General features: G+C 36.1%; 1 protein-coding gene across 1 annotated transcript in view; it reads left to right on the forward strand.

The window, feature by feature from the left end:
* LOC131592061 (nuclear pore complex protein Nup205) overlaps positions 1-22,965 on the forward strand; it is a 45,762-nt gene that overhangs the window by 14,865 nt on the left and 7,932 nt on the right. Inside the window, exons 13-34 of the mRNA XM_058863317.1 lie at positions 1,059-1,241; positions 1,876-1,926; positions 2,473-2,682; positions 3,499-3,598; positions 5,082-5,219; positions 5,470-5,659; positions 6,336-6,456; positions 6,948-7,029; positions 7,466-7,630; positions 9,710-9,834; positions 10,761-10,875; positions 11,857-12,006; positions 13,003-13,077; positions 13,801-13,958; positions 14,941-15,021; positions 15,813-16,004; positions 17,627-17,897; positions 18,375-18,473; positions 19,622-19,770; positions 20,500-20,691; positions 21,448-21,569; positions 22,636-22,777. Coding sequence (XP_058719300.1) covers positions 1,059-1,241; positions 1,876-1,926; positions 2,473-2,682; positions 3,499-3,598; positions 5,082-5,219; positions 5,470-5,659; positions 6,336-6,456; positions 6,948-7,029; positions 7,466-7,630; positions 9,710-9,834; positions 10,761-10,875; positions 11,857-12,006; positions 13,003-13,077; positions 13,801-13,958; positions 14,941-15,021; positions 15,813-16,004; positions 17,627-17,897; positions 18,375-18,473; positions 19,622-19,770; positions 20,500-20,691; positions 21,448-21,569; positions 22,636-22,777 — 3,111 coding nt within the window. The remainder of the gene's footprint in view (positions 1-1,058; positions 1,242-1,875; positions 1,927-2,472; positions 2,683-3,498; positions 3,599-5,081; positions 5,220-5,469; positions 5,660-6,335; positions 6,457-6,947; positions 7,030-7,465; positions 7,631-9,709; positions 9,835-10,760; positions 10,876-11,856; positions 12,007-13,002; positions 13,078-13,800; positions 13,959-14,940; positions 15,022-15,812; positions 16,005-17,626; positions 17,898-18,374; positions 18,474-19,621; positions 19,771-20,499; positions 20,692-21,447; positions 21,570-22,635; positions 22,778-22,965) is intronic.

Here is a 22,965-nt window from a genome sequence, read left to right on the forward strand (position 1 = left end):
AGGTATATTCACAATAAATCACTATGGAGTAGGAAAGTTCTCTGCCTTTATTTATGAGTTTGAAAAAGCAAAAGTAATAGTTGAATTCAAAAGGAATGTGATCAGCTGTGAAACTTGCCTCCAGGGTTATGATTTAAAATGTCCCTAAACCAAAGGTGTAAAATGTTTTGAATGAATTGACTGGAAGAGAATTCCAAAAGAATAAATTTGCAGTGCTTAATTTTGTATTGTGAATTGTTTGTGTAATTCTGAATAGTGTAGAATTCTGTTCTTAAGTACCCACCAGACTTTGCAGCCTAAAAGTTCTGTAATACAGCGAGATAGCCTTGATTTTGCTGACACAAACACAACACAGATCAGTGAAACTAAAAGTCATCTTTGGTGGTAATGATAATGGGGTGATCCTATTTTGACTAATGTCAGCATTGGATGTGCATGGAGAAAAAGGGAACTCTTAAAACTAATATTTCGTGGCATCATCAAATCACAATCTGGGATGAAGATAAATTTGTTCTAAGGATTCAGGGAATTACCATTTGATGAGACTAGAGGTTTGTTCCTGTCAGTGGTTCATCTCAGAGTCCTTAGTGAGCTTACATGAATGATGACCCTGTTCTTAGACTGAAACAAATTGATGTAAGTTCTTAGTAAATGTCCAAATGCAGTGTGAGTTCATAGAAATATATAGATAGGAATATATAGGATGTATGTAATAGAAATGCTAATAAAAGTCCCTCTACCTACCCATGCTTGAAGGAGCTGCTAGAGTGTAAGTAGTTAAACACTAATTCTGTGAATGTGTGTGTAGTAAAAAAAAAGTAGTCTGTTATAAGAAGCTTATATTATCCAAAGAATTTTTCTGTGTGGATAGGCACAATTTTGGTGCTTGTAAGTCTTTATACTCGGCTTTTTGTTTAACAAAAATTAATGGCTTTGGAATTGTCTACTATTCTTTTGATATTTTGCATACCTTCAAGTACAAAGCAGAGTCTTTGATACTGAACTGTGAATTAGAGATTATTGCAATGTGCAGTTCTGTTTTCTGTTGAACTCTGTAGAGTGAGAATGCTCGCTTGGCTCTTTGTGAGCACCCACAGTGGACACCAGTAGTGGTCATCTTGGGACTCCTGCAGTGCAGCATTCCTCCTGTTTTGAAAGCAGAGCTATTAGAAACTCTTACTGCTTTTGGAAGATCTCCGGAAATAGCTGCTTCACTCTGGCAATCCCTGGAATATACACAGGTATTTTAGGATTTTCAGTCCTTGGAACTGTAGCATCCTAGTTTGTTGAAATTGCCAGTAGTGCATATGAAATAGTATTGCATTTCCTCCTGAATTTTCTTTTTGCCGTTGTTGAATATATTTTTTTTCACTTAGTTCATGTTTTGGACCAATTTTGAGAATGACAGTACTGCCTCAGAAATGTCATTGGCTGTGCTTATTTTACATCAATATAAGTTTCCTAACAGTCCTAGTAACAGTGTAATTGCTCCCTTATTTTTAGTTGCTAATAAGAGACCCTGACAATAATGACATCTCATCACCTTTGCTTCCTAATTTATGATATTTCTTAAAATATACTGTTGTAAGAGATAATGAAGGAAGTGTCTTTCCCCTACCCAATGTAAGATAAAAATAATTTATGTAAAAAGGTGATACAGATCTTGGAGGATGTAAAGCTGGAAGCATGTAAGTGTCAAACATAATCCAGCCTCACAGACAGAGGCTTTTTATCCTTTAAAAGGATTTAGAAAAACCTCTTCTTAGATCTAAAATGTGATGAATATCTTTTTTTACTCCTGATAAAAATGATGAAGATGCACTTTGATTATCTGAAATGTGTTGGTCTGTTTTCATTTCTCTTTCTGTTATGAAGATATTACAAACTGTGAGAAGTCCAGGCCAGAGACAAGCAATTGGTATTGAGGTAAGAGTCTCTGTACCTAGGCAGCCTCTCTGTATGCATTTGGGAAGTACTTGCAGAGACTGCCTCTCCTTCTGTGTCCATGGGAAACTTTTCTAATAGACACTGTTGTTTCACTGCTTTGTAATTTATTTTCAAGCCTGCTTGTAATTTCTGGAAAATTTTATCTGTATTTGCATTTAGTTCAGCTTTATACTAGTAACAGAACAGCATCAAAACCCTCAAATTCCTCATGAGTGCTTCATACTAAGATTTGCCTAAATTGGACTCACTTTGCTTCTAACAACAGTAAAAGCAAAGTAGGTAAATGTTGAGGCATATCTTCTAATAGCTCAGAAAGGAATGAATGTGTGCTGCTGAACTGAAATAACAATACTGATGCTTTGTTGCTTTTGCTCTGTTTGTACTGTACTGTAGACAGAAATGCTGCTAAGTTGATTCACTGTGAAGTAATCCACAGATGATACTATGATATTATTTCTAACATGTTTCTTCCTCCCCCAAAATCTGTGATTTGTCTCCTTCTGTTTTTGCTGACCTCCTGGGAAGGTTGAATTGAATGAGATCGAGTCCCGATGTGAGGAATATCCTTTAACTCGAGCCTTCTGTCGACTCATCAGCACACTGGTGGAGAGTTCATTCCCAGCTAACTTGGGAGCAGGTCTCCGCCCTCCAGGCTTTGATCCCTATCTCCAGTTCCTCAGGGATTCTGTGTTTCTCCGATTCCGCACCAGAGCTTACCGGAGAGCTGCTGAAAAGGTAATTTTTGTTTGAAAATACATTTTTTCTTAGGATATAGTTGTTGATATGGCTTAGATCTGTTTGACAAAGCTGTGCAAGTTTGATGCAGCAAAAGTAACCTAGAGCGCTTGATAGTGTTTTGATTATGTTAACAGGTGATATTTCAACTCATGGGTCAGGATCAGGAGCCTGTATCAAGTATCTTTTAAAAATGAAGATTTTATTCCTAAATTTCAAATTACTGTACAGGATTCTGCAAGTTTACTACATGGCTAGTGACTTCTGAACACGACATGCCCAAATCTACAAGTCAGATTTGTCCTTTTCTCAATGTTACCTCAGGAAATGTTTCTGACTTGCTGAACTAAGGAATTTGGCTTTATTTTACAATACTTCTGGATGAAAGCATGTGCTAAACTGTATCCTGGAAGCTGGTTATTCCTGGTCTATTCTTAGCTGTGTACCTAATAAAGACTATTTATGCTTATAATTAAATAAATAATAAATTATTATTTTAATTAATAAATTAATTAATAAAAACTATTTATTGTTTACAGTTACAATATCCTAACATGTATATTGTATAATAGAGCCTAAAACAGGTAATGAATCTGTTTCAGTGTTCCCTTTCACTTCAGAAAGAAAGCTTGGACTTTCAAATGATTTGATATGATGAAGTATAGTGTTGTTGGCATGACTATCTAATTTTGAAATACTAACTCTGATTCTGATCAAGTATATCGCTGCATTGTGTGTTGAGTTCTTTGTCATCTTGGCCTTGTTGCTTCAGTACCAGTCTGAATCTGTGTATGATTTGTTTTTCATTATCTGCAGTGGGAAGTAGCTGAGGTAGTTCTGGAAGTGTTTTACAAATTATTGCGGGACTACGAACCTCAACTTGAAGATTTTGTGGACCAATATGTGGAGTTACAAGGTTAACTTATTCACTTATTCGTTGACAAGAATTGTAGCTTGTTTTGCTCTGTTGCCTCTATCATGGGATTTTGTTTAATATTGCAAATAACCTGGTGGAAAGCTAAAACAAGACTTTAAAATAGGAAAATGTAAAAAAAAATTCCACGTATCAAGATCTGCATTACTGACTTAGTAGGTTTTCATGTACACTATTTTCTACTTCCCTATCTCTGCAAGGAGAATAACTTCTGTCTCTTTCATTTCTGATTTGGTTGAAGAGCAACATTTGATACTTGAACAGCACCTCGGTTTTGGCTTTTTCCTCTGGACTTCTTTGGTCTATTTCTGAATTACCACTATTTGTAGGGTTAATTTAAAGGTGTCATTGTATTTGAGATAACCTTTACTATTAGTATTACTGATACATGAATTATTGAAAGCAGACACTAGCAGCGAAATTGTGACCTGAAGTAATTTAATTCTGAACAACTATTCTTTAAAAGGCTCAAGTAGATTACAGTTGCATCATTATAGGAAATCTAAGGCTTATTTGGGCTCTAAATTTTTTTTCTTGAAACAAAGTTTCCTATCATGAATTCCATCCTGATGCCTGTGGATTTTCTTGTAGCAATGCTGTGAGAGTTGTTTTCTAATTAGAGTTGGAAGGCCTCTGCACCTCATACTTTGACAAAGGGTACTTGGCAGCATAACTAGCTCAGAGAATTTGTTACCTTCAGCCCGTCCTCAGCTATCCTTCAACTTGTATGGTTATTTGTGGGTTCCATGATGAGTTAAGAAGTGGGTTAATCTAGCTTTGAGTAGATGCATCTTTTTAATAGATTCAGTGTGTGGCTCCACACTGTTGGTGTGTGATGGAGCGGCACACATGGAATCAATGGAAGAAGGGCATTTTTAAAGCTGATGCCAAAAGAAACTGTACCCTTGTTCTCACTTGAATGTTAAAAAAGATTCTTACTGTTTTCCTTCTTTCATCTACCACAGTTTATGAAGAGCCTAGATAAATTAGAAGCATTAGTCTTCTTTTATTTCATATCATGAAGGTCTTTGAATTTTAGGCTAGTAGTTTCATTTCTGCAAACGTTGTTACAATCTTGGAGTTTATCCCTACTCTGTGAGGATCAGGGGTTTGGTGGACATTCTCTTTGACTTCTGGAAATGCTTTTTCCTTCATTCAGGATCTTTGTGCATGTTTGGGAGGGATGTAGACTTTTTCCAGTTTCTTTATGATTAGATCTGCTTGGGGTTAAATTTGAAATTGTGCTATTAGATACTGGAAAGTAATGGCAATTGCCTTTACAACTCTTCCCAAACTTAAAATTTCCTCAATGGCTTCTGTATAAAGAAAATCTCTGAAGACTTTGTACAAAGAATTTTGATTAGAATCATGGGGCCTGTTATGTTTTGTAGCTTATGCTAACTTGACTAATAGAAGGGGTTTTTATTAGAGGTTGTATTTTTTTTTTCACTCCTTCTGTCTTTAGGAGAAGAAATAATAGCGTATAAACCACCTGGATTCAATTTGATGTATCATCTGTTGAATGAGTCCCCAATGCTGGAACTTTGCCTTAGTTTGCTAGAAGAAGGGGTTAAGCAGCTTGATACTTATGCTCCATTTCCTGGTATGTGCCTAGAATTGATTTTTCACGTGAAGTTGAAATGTATAGTAAGTAGGATTTAAAGCTGATATTGCATATCTGTGGCTTGATGTTGTATCTCTTGTATACAAAAATTGTATTTTGGGGGAAGTTTTCCTACTAGTAAACAACTGACAGTTTTTTTTTTCTTGGTGAAAGGCTTGATGAATGACATTTATGAAAGTGGTTTATTTAGCTGCTCTTTTTTATTTCTCATGTTCTTTGTGCATTGCAGGGAAGAAGCATTTAGAGAAAGCTGTACAGTATTGCCTTGCACTTCTAAACTTAACCCTACAGAAGGAAAATATTTTTATGGATCTGTTGCGGGAGAGCCACCTTTCCCTTATTGTCACACCACTGGAGCAGCTGCTTCAAGGAATCAATCCTCGCACAAAAAAGGCAGATCATGTGGTGAATATTGCTAGGTATGTACAAAGTTCTGAGAAAGGAGGAGTTTTGAAGACACAGAAGTGTTTGGATCCTGGATCTTTTCACTGGTTTCACTAGCCAGTCCTCCTCTTTACATAGAGCATCTCATGAAACTTTTTTTGGTGAGGGAAGATGTCTTCACAGGTGGTATGACCTGTGATTGAATAGTGCAAGATTGGGATCTGTATTTATAGTTTCTCTTTCTGAATTTCCCCCCTCTCATGATTTCTTTCTGTCTACCTTATGATCAATGATTCCCTTGCATATAATTTTGTTTTGCCCCAGACTTTGGTAGTCACAGAGTGGGAAAGTTAAATGAATTTGGTTATTGGCCATGTTTTACAGTATTGTCCATCATTTACTGTATTAAATGCCTACTAGCAGTTGTTTTAACTTATGCAGAAGCGTTTAATGTAGATTGTGGATAAAAAGAATGATAAAAATTCCAGGAAAGGTTGTTATCCCTACTCAGCCTACTCATCTCTCCCATTGGAGGACCATTAGGTGTTTCACATGGAGTGAAATTTTGTTTGAAGCAGTAATGTTATCTCATGTAATTTGATTTGTAAATATTTTAGTTGTAAATGTTGTTCAATGTCTTATCTGTGCATTACCATCTTGAAAAAGTTAAATTCTCAACAACTTTGTTGCTATAATCTTGTGTCTTTAAAGGTATCTTTACCATGGAAACAGCAATCCTGAACTCGCTTTTGAAAGTGCCAAGATTTTGTGCTGTATTTCTGATAATTCCAACATCCAGATAAAACTAGTTGGTGATTTCACACACGATCAGGTAAGTCTCTGCTTCTTTGAAACTGGAAAGAGAAACCAATGGAGAAGTACTGGGGCTTCATAATGTTTATTTAAAGGATAGGTTTCTAGGTCAACTACATTAAGACTGTGTTTTGTTTTATCTCTACCCACATATAAAACATCTTTCACTGTGCCATTGGAAAAACAATTACTTCATTAATTGAAAAAAACAAAATCATGAATGTTTTCAAGAAGAAAAAGGGCAGTATTCTTTGAGATAGGGACTTCATAGTCTTCAATCTGTGAGAATAATTTAGCGTATGTAACAGCAGTAGATTTTTCTTTTCTGTTCTTTGGCTAATTGCTAACCTGCTCATAGAACAGCTGTGACTCTTAACTCTTGCTTATTAAGTAGGCTATATAATTTTTGTCTAGAAGCTCTGTCAACTTACATGAAGGGAATTATGAAAAATGTTTGGTTTAGTACTCTTAAAATTGGCTTCATTTCTATCCTTCTATTGTTGAATACAGAGTGTTAGCCAGAAGCTGATGGCTGGATTTGTGGAATGTTTAGACAATGAAGACGCAGAAGAATTAATTAATCCAGATGAGGGTATGTATAAGGCTTCTTAAAATGGCTTGAACAGTTGTCTTCTGCATGGAATCAAATTAATGAAAGAAGTGTAAAAATGCTTTTAAGTCAGGAAACAATCTTCCTCTGTTTTCTGTGGAATTGGACCTTTAACAGAATGAAAAGCACCTGTTTTCGTAAAATATGTCCACAGTTTGATGAGCCAAATCCAAACTAAGTCTGTTTTCAGAAGACAAGTATTTAACATTGCTTTGGATATATTATTTACAGCTGTATTAACAGTAATTTGGAATTTTGTTTTTGTATCTCTTTGTAGTAATATAAATTGATCCCTCAACATCCTTGTATTTAACTAGAAGACACTAAAGATTATTCTATTAGATGGATTTTTTTACTTAATTAGTCACCATGTCTGCTTTTTCTCCTTTTTCTTTTTTTTTTTTTTTTTCTAATCAAGAGCTGGAGCCAGAAAAGAAGCGGGCACAAATCCATCATGAAACAAGGATCCATATTCTGAATCTCCTTATCACCTCTCTTGAGTGCAGTCCTCCCAGCCTAGCTCTGTATCTCTTGGGATTTGAACTGAAGAAACCTGTCAGCACCACAAATTTGCAAGATCCAGGTATTAAGAGGAGAGGTTGATCTGCCATTTAATCAGTTCTGTTAACAACACAGAGAATATTTATTGGGAAATTCATGGGGCAAAGCAGTTCCTCTTCAATTTAAGAATAAAACAACAGGCCTTGTTCAAATCCTCAAAAGCTACATGAAAAGGTGTATTAATATTCAAATGCAGCATTTAAACGACTTTAGGATTTGATTCTTTGATTCTTTGTTTAAGTTGGATTTTGGAACAGACTTGAAATTAGAATTGTGGGGGCAAATGATAATTTAGAAGTGAAACATTAATTTATTTACTGTTTAATACAGCGTAGTTGTGTCTCTAGTACAAAGAAGTTTATTTGATGATCTAAATAGCACCTACATATGACAGCATGTGAACCTGCAAAACAGATAATCACTTTGAACTAGTTCTACTTCTTGGCTATTGTTCTGTCCTTCCTCAAAATCCTGTTTAAAATTATTTATAGGAAAGAAAACCAGTTTTGTTCTTGAATGTTGTAGAAGAAAACCTTTCAGAACATGTATACTTTCATTCTAGTGCTAGAAATATATAAATATATTAATTATGTATGTATGTATATATATGCAAACTTTAGAAATATCACTCCTGCTGCTTCAAAGTTGAATTGGTGAGAATAATAGTGTGTTAGTATGTGTCTTGTTTGCCTCCTCAGTTTCTAATTGGTATTTTACAGAACAGACTGAGCAAGTCCAGCAGAGATGGTCAGGAGCTGGATTACTCAGCCTTTGAGGAGAAGCTGAGGGAAGTCTGGAAAAGAGAAAGGCTTTGAGGGGACCTAATAGAAATCTTTGAAAACCTGCAAAGACATAAATGACAGGATAAAACCAGACTCTTCAGAGGAGTGTGGCAGGAAGATGAGAGGCAATGGGCATAAAAATGAGACAAGGGAGGCTCAATTTGGATAGAGGAGAAATTTTCTTGCCAGAGAACAGTGAAGCAGGTTGGCTATAGAGGTCATGCAGTCTTCATGTTTGGAAATTTTCAGGACCAAACTGTCTAAAGGCATGAACAGTAGTCTGATACCATAGCTAGCAGTAGTTTGGTGTTGAGATGTTGTGGTGTCCCTTCCAGTCTGAAATACAAGGTTATTTCTCAACTGTTTTGAAGGATGTTTTATATAAACAAGTTTGAAGAAACATTCAGTAATTTGATTTTAATTTTTTGAGAAGAATATTTCTCATTATCTTTAGGTTTGTACTGGACACTATGGCTTAGCAGTTTTTAGTTCTCCATAGTTCTAAATGAAGGGTAGATAGGACCTGAATTTTACTTCTTCAGATATTGTGAAATTCAGTACTTACACAATACAGGTAACTAATCTGCACCCACACAATTTTACAGGGTATCATATGTTAGGTCGGTGATGAGGAAATCTGTCTCAAAGGTGTGACAGACCGTGCCCACATCTTTCAATTATCTTGTTAATAATGTGAAGAAATAATGACCCTAAGACATTTACCTCAAGATAATAATTTCCTGCTAAAGCATAAATTATACATGTTGGAACAGAGAAGATTATTTCCCCTGTAAGAACTCTGGTTATTGATGCTTTTACTGCTTCAGGACCTCTTCCTGGGTCGATTTAATTGGCTAAAGGAAGAATGCAAAAAGATAGGATTTTAACTTCAGTATTAAAACCTCTTCCCTATTCCCCTTGGTCACAGTATCAGGTGCCTTTAGGAGAATTAGTCATATAATGGTTGTATTTGTAAAATAAGACAGAAATTTTTACATTTTTTAAAGCTGTTCTTTGAAATTGTCAAATGGCTCTTTGCTTAAAAGTGTAAAAGCAAGAATTCATATTGATTCACTAGCATCTCAAAAGCCCACAGACTAACTATAAATATTTTCATTAGGTTTTTGCTGAGACATGGTTCCTGCTTTGAAATTAAGTAATGGTGATAAAACTTTGCCAGATGTTTTTGCTGCAGCTCTGTGGAGTAGGATTGTGTAGCACAGGGTATCTGAACAATTTAGTTGTTTCTGTGTACTTGACCTATATTGGCTATGGAGGAAAGTAAGATTAATAATGTCAAGTTATTTTTCTCTTTTCAGGTGTCTTGGGTTGCCCACGGACTTGCCTTCATGCTATTTTGAACATTCTGGAGAAGGGTACCGAAACAAGGAATGGGCCTACAGCAGTTCGGGAATCTCCCCATCTTGCAGAGCTCTGTTACCAGGTATTCACCATATTCTCTGTTGGCATATACTGAAAGTGGACTCTAAGTAAAATTAGCTACTTCTTGGTTGGTGAGCACAGATGGTTGATGACTCTGATAATGGTTTCATTTTTGAAATGAATATGCCAGTTTTTTACAGACATTGAATTCTTTCTATTTTACCTTCTTCTGTTTAAAATAATATATTGTAGCATCAAAGGATCTGCACTCATGTCAGAAACTTGGAATTAGGACATACTTATAAAAATAAATCTAAGTATTTTTGCTCAGCCTTTAAGTCCATTGCCAGTTAAGTCCATATGCCAATTTTTAATTATTTTAAAAAATTTTGAAAGTGTAGTATGACAGCAAATAACATAAAATTCCAACTAAGCCAATGAAATTCTCTTCTGCTTTTTTCTGTAGCCATGAGTGTATGTGTGGCAGAGAGGGTCATGTGGCGAGACAGCTGAGTTAGAGAGACATGCAAAGTAGCTGATGTGTGTGCACTTAAATCGTAGAATCATATGATTACACACTTGTATCTTGCTGGAAATCCATGGGCTCTAGAAAGGATTTTAAATATTATTAAAAGCAAAAGGCAATTCTGTAGAAGCAGGGAAAATGTTTTACATTTCCTGTCTTGCTGGACGTGCAGACAGAAAAAGACTCATTTTTAAGTGAGCTGAACAAACAGGCTCATCTATTGTCATGTTGTGAACAAAAAGCCATTGTGGTCATCCACATGCTGGTAGTCCTTTAGTATCATAATTCAATATCTGTTACAAATAATATGTTCAACTTTGAAGAAAGCTGACAGAAAACTTACTGTAAATACTGGTAATATTGTTTGAGCAGTAGAACAGTATTATGCTTCTTTTGATTTGGTGGTTGGTTTGTTTTAAAAATAAACTCATACATGGATATCTACTGTTTTTGATTGTCAGGTGATCTATCAGTTGTGTGCATGCTCGGACACTTCAGGTCCAACAATGAGATATCTGAGGACCAGTCAGGATTTCTTATTCACTCAGCTTCAGTACTTGCCATTTTCTATCAAAGGTAATTTTTATTCTATTATAAGATTGTGCATGGTTAAATTCAATGCATTTTTTGACTCGCTAGGAGTGAAAGAAGAAACACAGGTAGCATTATTAAATGGAATTGATTGCAGGCTCTGCTAATAGTTTAATTCTGCAAAAATTGAACTCGCCCTACTTAGAAGTTCAGATTATTGGTGCTGAACTTTTGGGAAAGAGTGTTAGCTTTGGAATGCACCAAGTCTCCAGAACCACATCCTAATCTATATTGCAACTATTGTAGTCTTGTTAGATCATGGTACAGAAAAAAAAAATATTGAAAAGTAAGAGTGTTATAAAAAAGTGAGGGAATAATAAAGCTCATGGTTGTAACTGCCCATCAACCCTTTCTTTAAGTAAAGTGCTTTTAAGCAAGTAGGTATGTTTTATATTTCAAATCAATATTTTTCAAGTGTCTTAAACTGCATAAATGTACTTTATCAGAGGCTTGACCATCAGTCATTTGTTCAATGACAGTAAACTTAGCATTCAAGTACATGTGTCTAGCATGTATAAAGTGCTTTAGATGATTCTTGTATGGCTTAGGAATCCAAATTAGATGGATTTAGGAAGATTCTAGGAGACCCGTGTTCCAGTCTCAGCAATTTTGATTAAAGCTGCGGTTCACGTGGGTAAATGTCTGGTTATTTTCACTGAAATTGTAACTGACCCTATTAGCTCATGAAGCACTGCATTCTTCAAAATGACTGTTCTAACAGGTTGTGTCCAGTTCTGTTGTGTATGTGTATATGCTTATTGCAGGTATGTGTATGATTTGTTTTCAAAATAACCACATGTTCATTGTCTTTTGTCAGATCTCAGTCTTTAGGTCCCATAAACAATTGGCAAGCAAGTAACAACTAATGACATCCTCTTAAAGCTTTCTCAAGTGAAAAATGCTTTCCTTGGAGTAAGTAATATTATTTATGCTCAGTTTTATAATCATTGCCTTATCCCCATCCAGAGCATGAGATTTCAACACTCAACCAGATGTCTTGGCTAATGAAGACTGCAGCTATAGAAATGCGAGTGACATCGCTGAACCGCCAGCGCTCCCACACACAGAGACTGTTGCATCTGCTGCTCGATGACATGCCTGTGAAGCCATACCTGGGTAAGAGGAACTTATGGTGAGGGTAAATAGGCTGGAATAAATGGAGAATCAGAGACTTCATTTGAATTCTTTTCCTCATAACCTTGTGACATTTGTGGTATCAGGTGTGGAATTGCCACTGGAGATATGGGAAGAAAGATGATGGTGGTTGTAGACTCCAAAGTGAATGAAATCATGGCATCATTTTGTTCATTGCTGATAGAAAAATTAAAAACAGTTTATGAGATAGGAGGGGGAATATTGAAAAAAATAATTAAACTGTAGAATAATTTATTTTGAGCTGCCATTCAGAATCATTGCAATACGGAGAAGGTGGAGGGTCTTCCATGATAAACAGTTTTAGACAAAGTTCTCAGTATTAATGTCTGTCACAAGCTCGCAACCCTCTCTCACAGAAGATTGTAGCTACAGGTAAACTTTACTTTTAATATTATAACATCACAAAAGTGGTATTTCATCCCAATATGGTGTAAAATGCAATGTTAAATAAAAAGACAAGATTTCAGAGTTTTAGAACAGGCTAGAAGTAAATCAAGAAAAACAGAAACAGATGTCAATAAAACTTTTTACATGGAGAAAGTAGAATAAATGGAAGATACTTTAACAGGCTACTGCAGCGTGGTGTTTTCCCTTACGTTTATCAGCCTGAACACTCTCTTCATCCTTGCGGGGATCTGACTGGTAAACTGTGTTCAGAAACACTACTCATTTCATGGTGTCCATCCAGCTGCATTATTCATACTGGAAAGTGGGATATCAATTTAGGCATTTCTAGTATTTTCTGATCTGTATATAATAATTGGATAGCTTTTTTCAGATAAGTATTGTTTTCATTTGATTAACAGTTCAAGTCTATATTATTATATTAGAAGACTTTAATGTGAAAGGTTTATTGGTTTATCACTGTCCTCTATCTTTAACTATTAATGGAGTAAGTCATATTTGTCACTTAGATTAGTTCTTTGTAATTTATTTAGTATGTTTTATTACCTTCAGCTGATGGTGAAGGAGGGATGGAAGATGAAAGTCGATCAGTCAGTGGATTTCTCCACTTTGACACTGCTTCCAAAGGTAAGTGTTACAACTGTTGATTATTTATCAGTAAAGTGTACCTGCTTCTGAACAGTCAGGATAGCCATCTCCAGAGAGGACACTTTGGAAAAGAAAGTAGTAGGTGTTCTAAACAGCAGCAGTATATGAAATAATTTTATTTAGTGTGGGGAAAAAAATAAAGAACCTTGATACAGATGCTTGGAGTGAGTGAAAATCACTGAACTGGAAAGGCAGTTTAAAGAGTGTGTTTGAGTATCTGAGCAAGGATGAAATGAGAGAGTGGCAGTCTATCAAATTTATTGCTAACAGTAGAAACAGTGAGACTGTTGCTAAGGCTGAACACATTTGTATTTTCATGGCAAAGAATAGTCCCACATAAATAAATAAATTCAAATTCCTTATGGTTTCTCAACAAAAGACTGCAATGGTTATAATTGAAAACCAGCCTGGTTTAATTTAGGAGAAGAAATTAGTCTTGTGTTTGTAAATATTGGATGACATGCATGTATAACAGGGGAACTATACAATATAAGGCATCTTTAGAATGTAAGGCCTTAAAAAATATTTTTAAACCTGTTATATAGATTGATAGCACTTTCTGAAGATTTAATGCTTTCTTTTGAAACTTTGCACATTAAGATGAAGATTTAGATTTACAAAGGTAAATTAGGCTCTTTTTGTTAATTTTTTGAGTTCCCCTTGATACTTCTGAATACAATTTGAATTGATTTGCATTTCCAGTACGCAGAAAGATCTTAAATATCCTGGATTCAATTGACTTCAGTCAGGACATTCCAGAGCCTTTACAACTGGATTTTTTTGACTGGGCTCAAATTGAGCAAGTCATTGCTAATTGTGAGCACAAAAATGCACGTGGACAAGTGGTCTGCAATGTCAAGGTTAGTATTGGTCTTTGTTTTCAAGTATACATGTGCTATTTTATCTTAATAATAATAATAATAATAAAAAAATCAGTTTGTTAATACTACTTTGAAACTTGCTTTTACATTAAAGGTGTATGTTTCAGATATATATTTCTTCAGTTGCCAGTACATAACTACCTAGCACTACATATGTGTACACGGTTACATGTGCAACGTTGTGTAATAGAGGAGCTCTTGGAGGCTTTACTTAAGATTGTGTCACATTGTAATGAGTATTTGACAAGTGTATTAGAAATAGTCCTGAAAAAATTGTGACCCTTAAAAGTGAGTAAAACTTGTTTGAATCCCAGTCCATCTGTTGCATCTGTCACTATGTAGCCATGTCCTAAATTCCTTTAGGAGGTCCAAATACATCTCCTTAGTCACTTGTCCTAGTTTTGGCTCAAATACCATTAATTTTCGTTATAGTAGCTGGTATAGTATAGTGTTTTGGATTTAGGCTGAGAATAATGTTCCTAACACTTTGATCCTTTAGTTGTTCCTAAGCAATATTTATACAGAGAAGGACTTTGCAGCTTCTCAAACCACCCACCAGTGAGTAGGCTGTGGGCACAGGAAGCTGGGAAGAGACGCAGCCAGGACAGCTGACCCAAAACTTGCCAAAGTTCCATACCATATGATATCATGCTCAGTGTATAAACTGAGAGGGGAGCTGGCTGTGGGCTGCTGCTCAGGAGCTGGCTGAGAAGTGGTTGGCAGGTAGTGAGCAATTGCATTTGTGCATCCCTTGTTTGTATTATTTTAAATATTGTATTAATCCCCCCGCTTTCCTTTACTGTCCTATTAAACTGTCTTTAACTCAAGCCACAAATTTTACATTATTTTTCCACCAATTCTGTCCCTTACCCCACTGGGGCAGGGAGTGACTTGCTGTGTTGTCTTTATCTATCTGCTAGGTTAAACCATATCATCATTAAAGTTTCATTTTCAATTTCAGTATGTTCACAGAGTTTTGGTTGCAGAAGTCAATGCCCTTCAAGGAATGGCAGCAATAGGCCAGAGACCTTTACTTATGGAGGTAAGTTCAGGAAAAGTTAACTACTGTTTGTTGTTGCTCTTGGTGGATTTCATACCCTGTTGAGCTTTACTACAAAAGATTGTGGATTTGAGTGGGTAATTCCTGAAGACAAAAACCCCAAAACTGTACTTCTTACCATACTATTCTCTAAACAACTGACCTGGAATCTGTTTTTTTTCTTTAACCTCTTCCCTCCCCATTAGTGATAACAATTGCAGCTCCCACTCCACCGTACAGAAAGCAGTTACACACTGATGTCAAGATTGGCTGTTGACAAGTACAGTGTGTTCATCTTACAGCCAAGATCATTTTGCCTTTCACAGGGGATGCTGATTTATTTCTACTTTTTTCTACACAGATGTAGTTTCAGTGAACTTGAAGATGGGTTATTTTCTGAGTTTCCTGCCATCTTTTAAATTAAGTTGAAATTGGTTAAATGGATGCAAAGGTTAAAGGAGAAATTACTCAGGTGAAACAGGAAAAAAGGCACGAATAGATTTTTCATAGTTGTTTTTGTTTCGATTTTAAAATGCTAGAAAAGAATTTTCCTGGTCAATTTTTTTCCTATGATATGTAGACATTCATGATGTCTGCCCTGTGAAAAGCAGCTCAGAAATGGAATGGGCTACTTTGTTAAAGCAGCAATAGCAGCTTGTTTCTAGTAGGCTGAAGACTTAACATTTTATTCTGAAGACTACTACTAATAGATAAAATTTTCATCTTGAAGTCTGTCTTTGCCATGAATTTCTTTTAGCACACTGTAATTGAGTTTCTTTGTGGTGGGTTTTCAGGAGATCAACACTATCCTGCAGTACGTAGTGGAGCGGAACAAGATGCTGCAATGCCTCCATGCCAAGAAGCATGCTCTGGAGTCGTGGAGACAGCTGGTGGAAATCATACTCACTGCCTGCCCCCAGGATCTCATACAGGCTGAGGACAGGCAACTGATTATCCGGGATCTGTTGCAGGATGTGCATGACAAGGTAGTGTTCTGCTGGAAATCAACCCTCTCCTTGAACTTTGTTGCTGCATCTTTTTATGTGAAAGTGCTGCAATTTTGATTGTAATCAAAAGGACTTTGTCTGCCATTAGTATTCTTTTTAGTTTTTTGATTGCTGCTATGCTGAAGTTGAATGCACTGTGGACACAGGGGATACTCTGTATTATTACATAGCTACCGTTCAACTGTGAGCCATATATTGACAGATTTCAGAGGCATTTCAGTATCATCCAGCATGATGGTAGTCTGGAAAAGGCACGTGAAAAAGAAACAACCTGCTTTGATGGGAAACAAGAAGAACTTATTGAAGGCTGAAGGCAAACTGCTGCGTTGGCTAATTTACTGTGTTTAGACATCTCACTACAAATCCTACTGCTGCTGCTTTTGAAAAACTAAAGAGCTGAATAAAGATTCACGGTAGAAAAATGAAAGATTCTACAATTAGAAAAGCTTTTGGAAGTGTGAAAGTTTGTCTTGAAAGTATAGGTGTTTTACTGCTGAACTTTAGTAATAATTTTTGAGACAGACTAGGCAGTTACTACTGACCCATCTATTCTAAAAGGCAAAATTTAATGATGGGTGATTGAATTTTTTAATATGCTGGGACATTATTATTTTTTTGCTTTTTGTGAGAGTTACATGATTTGTAGTTCTGATTAAAAGAGTTTTGTTCTGAGGAATATATATATATATATAAAAATGTTATATATTTTCAAGAAAAAAAGTAACATTTTTGAATTTTTTTTGTTACTTCCATTATTTTTTTCTGTAGGAATTACCTAAAACTTACCTATTTTTAGTGGAATGCTGGTTTTGATTTTATTTTAACTAAATTAAAAAAAAAACAGGGAACAAGGAAGGCCTTCACTAGCTGAAGAAATTTCTTTCCTAAAATCTTTACAAAGAAGAAATTCCAAGCTTAATTTTTCTGTGACACCTTGGTGAAGACTTTTGTGAAGTTGAGGAAAAAAATTGTTACTGTCTATTGAAAATAATTGAACTACTGTTCAAAATTACTATATTGCTTAAAAGGAAAGCTCCTTCATTATTAGTGATAAAGACACCAGATTTACTTTCTAAATAATAGTGAACAAAAACAATACATGCAAATTTCTTGTTAGTGTTTTTACACATTGTCTTAATGCTTCTTTGATGCTCAACCCTTTGGGTTTTTTAAATAGTACCTTCACATTTTTAATGGTAATAAAATAGCTGTATAGCAAAGAAGGTACCAGTTGTTCTTTCCCTAACTTAGATTTAGATATTTTACTAATACAGCATCTCAAATGTCAACAGATTTCTTCCCTTTCTGCCATCCAGATTTGATTATCAGCCTGCCCATGATTTGTGTAAAAAAAACCCCAGAAGGCTAATGGTCTTCTCAATTAAAATATGTTCAACTCGGGTTTCTAAACAAGTTTCTGACATTACTGATTTTAACGTGTTTTAATTACTGTCATGTTAATGAAATCTTTATGCATATATAAATTAAATAGTTGTGAGAGGCTAACTTAATTGCTTTAATAACTCCTGAAATCAGACACTTTTAAACATTTTTTTTTCTTTTGCCTTTTTTTTTTTTCTTCTTTCTACTTCTGTATTAAGATCCTTGATGATGATGCAGCTCAGGAGTTGATGCCAGTGGTGGCAGGGGCTGTGTTCACCCTGACTGCCCACCTGAGCCAGTCTGTGAAAACGGAACAGAAACAGCCACTTGCACTCCCTATGGCAGGACAGTCCCAATACATCTTGATGCTGGATAGTTCTTTTACCTCATCACCTGGCTCTCAGAGCATATCCATGGGTTTTGCTTCCATTGGTGACTCCTCCCTCCACATCATCTTAAGAAAGCTGCTGGATTTCATTTTGAAAACAGGTGTGTTAACTTTTGTGGGGTGTGTGTACATGAATTCCAACTGCAAAGAATAAAAAGATGGGCTGAGCTGCTTTCAGATACTGCTGAGTAGTAGAGAAGATTTTTGTTACAGTCAGGTGGATCTTACATGATTAGTATAGGTGTAAGTGATGTTATAACAAAAAGAATTTAGCGAACACTTTTTAAAAAAAAATCTGAAAAACAAATAGAAGAGAGCTATGGTGATGACTGTAAAGAGAATTTAATATTGGCATTCTTTTGGCACAGCATAAACTTGCTGAATGTACTCATAAATACACTTTTATGCAAACAGTAGAACTTCACCTTAAAGAATCCAGTTGTTTTATTTATTTCTGCCAGCACTGCCATGGGAAAGTTAAATTAAGTGCCAGTGGAAGATGGTGTTTTGGAATTCACATTTGTTTGATTTTAATTACGAAATTTTGTAATTTTGTAATTACTGTTTTTTGTTAACAGGTGGAGGCTTCCAGAGAGTGAGGACGCACCTTTATGGATCACTGCTGTATTATTTGCAGATTGCCCAGAGACCAGATGAACCAGACACTTTAGAAGCAGGTATAGTTCAACTGTATTTGGAAAAGAGAAAAAAATAAGTTGTTATTAAACCCTGGTGGGTACAGTTTTTGTAAGCTGAGTTGTCTTCTGGAAATAGATGAAAAACATCTTGCTCCAAGAACCTCTCAAATAAATTGCTTATGTCTTCACATCTTTATGTACACTCATACCATAGTAATCCTATTTTAAAAAAAAACAACTAACTCAAAACAGCAAAACAAATTCCAAAGCAAAAAAAGCACAAAACACCAACCACACAAAGAAACCTCAAAACAAACCCCAAGGATTTCATAGAACCCTTTCTGTTCCTTTGTCTGAAGATCCCCAAAACAAACACAAAAGCCTCACACACACCCCACCGCCTCCTAAAAAAATAAGCAAAAAATAAGCAAACCAAAGCTGCTATTTATCTGACAGTGCTTATGGTAAATATCACATTATCTCTGTGAATGGTTAAAATACATGAATTGTTAATGGTTCTAATAATTATTTAGAGCTCAGACAAGGATTGAGAAAAAATCCTGGGTCTAGTACCTGCATGCAGACTTACTTGGTCTGTGTTTTGAGCTACAGTAGTAAAAGAAAAAAGACAAACTATGAATTTGTTATGACCCCTTTGAAGTGTATGACTGACTTTGTTTTCATTCTCTCCCGTTTAAGTCACCTTGTTAATTTAGCTCAGTCTGAATGCTTTGGTCCCAGTGAAAGTTCATAGAACCCTAGGACGGTTTGGGTTGGAAGGGACCTTTAAAATCATCTCATTCTAACCCCCTGCTGTGGGCAGGGACACCAGGCCAGATTGTTCAAAGCCTCATCCAACCTGGCCTTGAACACTTCCAGTTTTAGGCCTATTAGTTTATAACAAGTACTGAACATTTGAATTATTTTAAGCAGATTGTTTACAAGTGTGATGTATGTATACAGGCCCACACTTCTTGCTCTGGCTAGTCTGTGTGATATTCAAGGGAGGGTGGATTTGTAGAACATTGGAAGTTCACTTAAAAATCCTTGACCATCGTACGGGGCATTTCTGTTGCAAGGTGTAGAGAGAATGCTCTGAACAATGTAGCATCAGCTGTACCTAAGGTAATGCTAAGGTGTGCCTATCTTTGAATATTTTAATTTTTTGTTTTATTTGCTTTTTACAGCTAAAAAAACTATGTGGGAACATTTGACAGCTCCTGAAGATATGTTTAGTAAATTGCAACGGGAAAACATGGCAACTATTGAGAGTTATGGGGCAGCTCTGATGGAGGTGGTCTGTCGTGATGCTTGTGATGGCCATGAGATAGGCCGGGTAAATGAATCTATTCTTTTAAAATTACTGTTCTGTTTGTTTTAAAGAACATCATCTGTGCAGAGATGGGAAGTTTCATGAGGTAGAACTAGAACATTTCTGTAGATACTGGATCAATTTCATGTTTCTGTCCTCCCACTCCTCCTTCAAGCTGCTGAAAGTAGAGCCATACATGCACATTTATTTTTTTCTTGACAAGGCTATGTGTCCTATTGTTTAAAAGTAAGGGTAGAAAGCTATACTGCAAAAGATGTAGGCAGGGACCTCTCTGACAGTTATTTGTTAGTGTTTTTAAGTCACAGGCTTACCTTGGGAAGATGTTACTTCATGACAAAGTAATTTCTGATAGTAGCCAGTAGCTGAGAATCTAGTCAAAAGGCAAAGTAGTTTTAAATCATAATTGTGTTTGAGGCAGTACTTCATTAAAATATTTTGCCTTAGTTATTGGTTAACAATATCTATAATTTTTTTAGAAGAATAGTAGAGAAAGGTAACTGGCTCTACAGTTACTACAATACTATACTATAGATACGATACTAGCATCAAGAAATCTTAAAATATTTTTCACATAAATGCTTGTAATTGTAGTGAAGAAATGCATTCTGCTTATAAGAAGCTATTAGAAGAAACTTCTTAGCATTTCACATATCTAGGTATTTATTAAAAATCTCATTCGTCTTATAGGTTTAATTCTGTTTTGATTTGTTTGTTTTTCTTCCCTCATTCCAGATGCTGGCATTGGCTTTACTCGATCACATTGTTTCAGTAGATAAGCAGCAGCAGTGGCTGTTGTATCTCTCGAATAGTGGCTACCTGAAGGTGCTTGTGGATAGCCTGGCTGATGATGATCTGGCTCTTCAGAGCTTGCTCACACCTCAGCCCCCTTTGCTTAAGGCGCTGTACACCTATGAGTCCAAAATGGTAACAGTACTTTAGAAATTATTTTGTATTACGGTGTTTATTTTTTAATTTTACTTTTTAGCAAAAGTTGTTTGTCTACACTTTGCATTGATTGTACTCAGAGATATTGTTAAGGAATCTTTCCTGTCTGACCATTCAAGAGCACTCTAGCAGTCACACTTGCACCACCAGAGATTTTAAGCAGTGGGACCAAAGTCCCTTCGCACTAGCACACTGATGGGTGCCCCATTCGACTTCCTACCCTCACCACACTCATACAGAGAGACCAGGTTTCCTTACTGGTTTGACCCAGGTTTCCCAGGGCAGTCTGAAATATCTGGATCTTTAAAATTATTTAATCATGGTGCAACAACAGAATAAGAGCTTGAGCTGGTGCCTCTGAGGAGGGACCCTGAACAAAGGAACCCCTGGGGTTTTATACCCTCAGCAGTCTCTGAGTCAGTCTGGGGTCTTCCAGCTGAGAGTCTCCTGCATGTCTCTGAGTGTCAGGTCCCCTGGCTAGTGCCCCGTCCCTCATGCCCTTTGTTTTGCAAAAGATGGGCAGTTCACAGGCTCTTGCCCTGGGGCTCCAGCCACCCAGAGCTAAATCTTCATCTGGACCGCAGCTGCACACTGAGCTACCTGCACTGAAGGTATTCCTTAAGGATATTTTACTAAAATAATATATTTGAAATGATGCTAAAATCAAGTGAGAAAGTAGACATAATAAGTTTCATTGTGCATCTCCAAAACCTAATTTTCTCTACTCTTGTGTAGGCGTTCCTCACTCGAGTAGCCAAAAGTCAGCAAGGTGCATTAGAGCTGTTGCGGTCTGGCGTGATTGTGCGGCTGGCACAGTGCCAAGTGTATGACATGAGACCCGAAACAGACCATCAGGGGTAAGTGTTGCTTCCCTGCCTGATGGTGAAACCATAATACAGTCTTCCTGGAAGTACATCACATCCTTTTATAGCCTCATGATTTTTGAGTAATGATTTGTGAGTTTATTCTTTGTGTGCATGTTTATTAAACTTATCGGTTCAGTTTAAAGGTACCTTTCATTGAGAGGAAAATTTCAGATGTGGGTGTGAGGTTTTACTTTCATGATAAGTACTTAGACTACCTAAAAATTTATTTGATACCTCAGATAAAAATTATTAACGTGTTATTATTAAATAATTTATAATGTAATATTTGAAAACCAGCTTACACTGTAAACTTATTTCAGAAGCTTTGCAACTGGTGAAGTGCAAAGTTTGTCCTCCATCATAAAGCATTGAGAGAGCAGTGAATTAAATGCTATTTCAAGAATATTTTATGACATGTTTTAAAAAAAATATTCAGAGTTATATAGTGCTTGGCAAGTTTCTTGATGTGTTGCCACATTAGTCATTGTGAGGTGACTGAGAGAAGGTCTCAGAGAAGGAAATTACATATTTAGGGAAAATTACCTGGGTTGATTTCAAGCCTTGGTCCCTGTTTTAAACTTACAGTTCTTAGTGGCACACTGGGAATTTAAACTCTTTGGAAAAAATCAAGATTTAGACAAGGTGAACTATTTGAAAGCTCCAATTAGGCATAATAAGATTGTATAAAACCTACAGGACATTTGTGGAAGACTGTATTTAACAGTTGCTTTAGAATTAAGCACAACTCTTCCTAAAATATTTGAGAATACCTAATTTTGTAGATCAGTAACCAGGTATCATATTTCTGCAACAAAGTTATCTGGTTTAGTGTAGCATAATACAAAGAAGTAATTTTCTCTGCTTAAATAAAATGTCTGGCAACAGCTGTGTATCATAAATGTGTTTTTTTTCCAATATAAACTCAGTTCAGATCCAGCCCTCTTATTGAAATATGGATGTTTTTAGGTTCTTGAGTGATTGTAGGCTGAGGCTCAGCCTCACTAGTGGACTTCTTGCACTCTTGATCTTTTTTTTCTCCCTTCTTTTTAAACCTCAGAAGAATGTATGCAATGAGAGATCCCCCAGTCTTCATTCCTGCTCCAGTGGAACGTTATCGCCAGATTCTTCTTCCAGCTCTTCAGCTGTGCCAAGTGATCCTCACATCCAGCATGGCACAACACTTGCAAGCAGCAGGACAGGTAAGTTCCAAAGCAAATAGTATCATTACTATTGCTCATTCAAAGAAATTATATATGCCTTTTCTCTAAGTTGTGGGGTTGGTTTTTTTTTTTCCATCCTCACTGGTACACAAAGTCTTTTAAAATTCTTCAGAAGCGTTGCTTCCTCTCTGCTCACCATTAAATTCTGAGTCATTCATATTTTCTCT

This window comes from Poecile atricapillus, chromosome W (assembly GCF_030490865.1).
Source record: "Poecile atricapillus isolate bPoeAtr1 chromosome W, bPoeAtr1.hap1, whole genome shotgun sequence".
NCBI lineage: Eukaryota > Metazoa > Chordata > Aves > Passeriformes > Paridae > Poecile > Poecile atricapillus.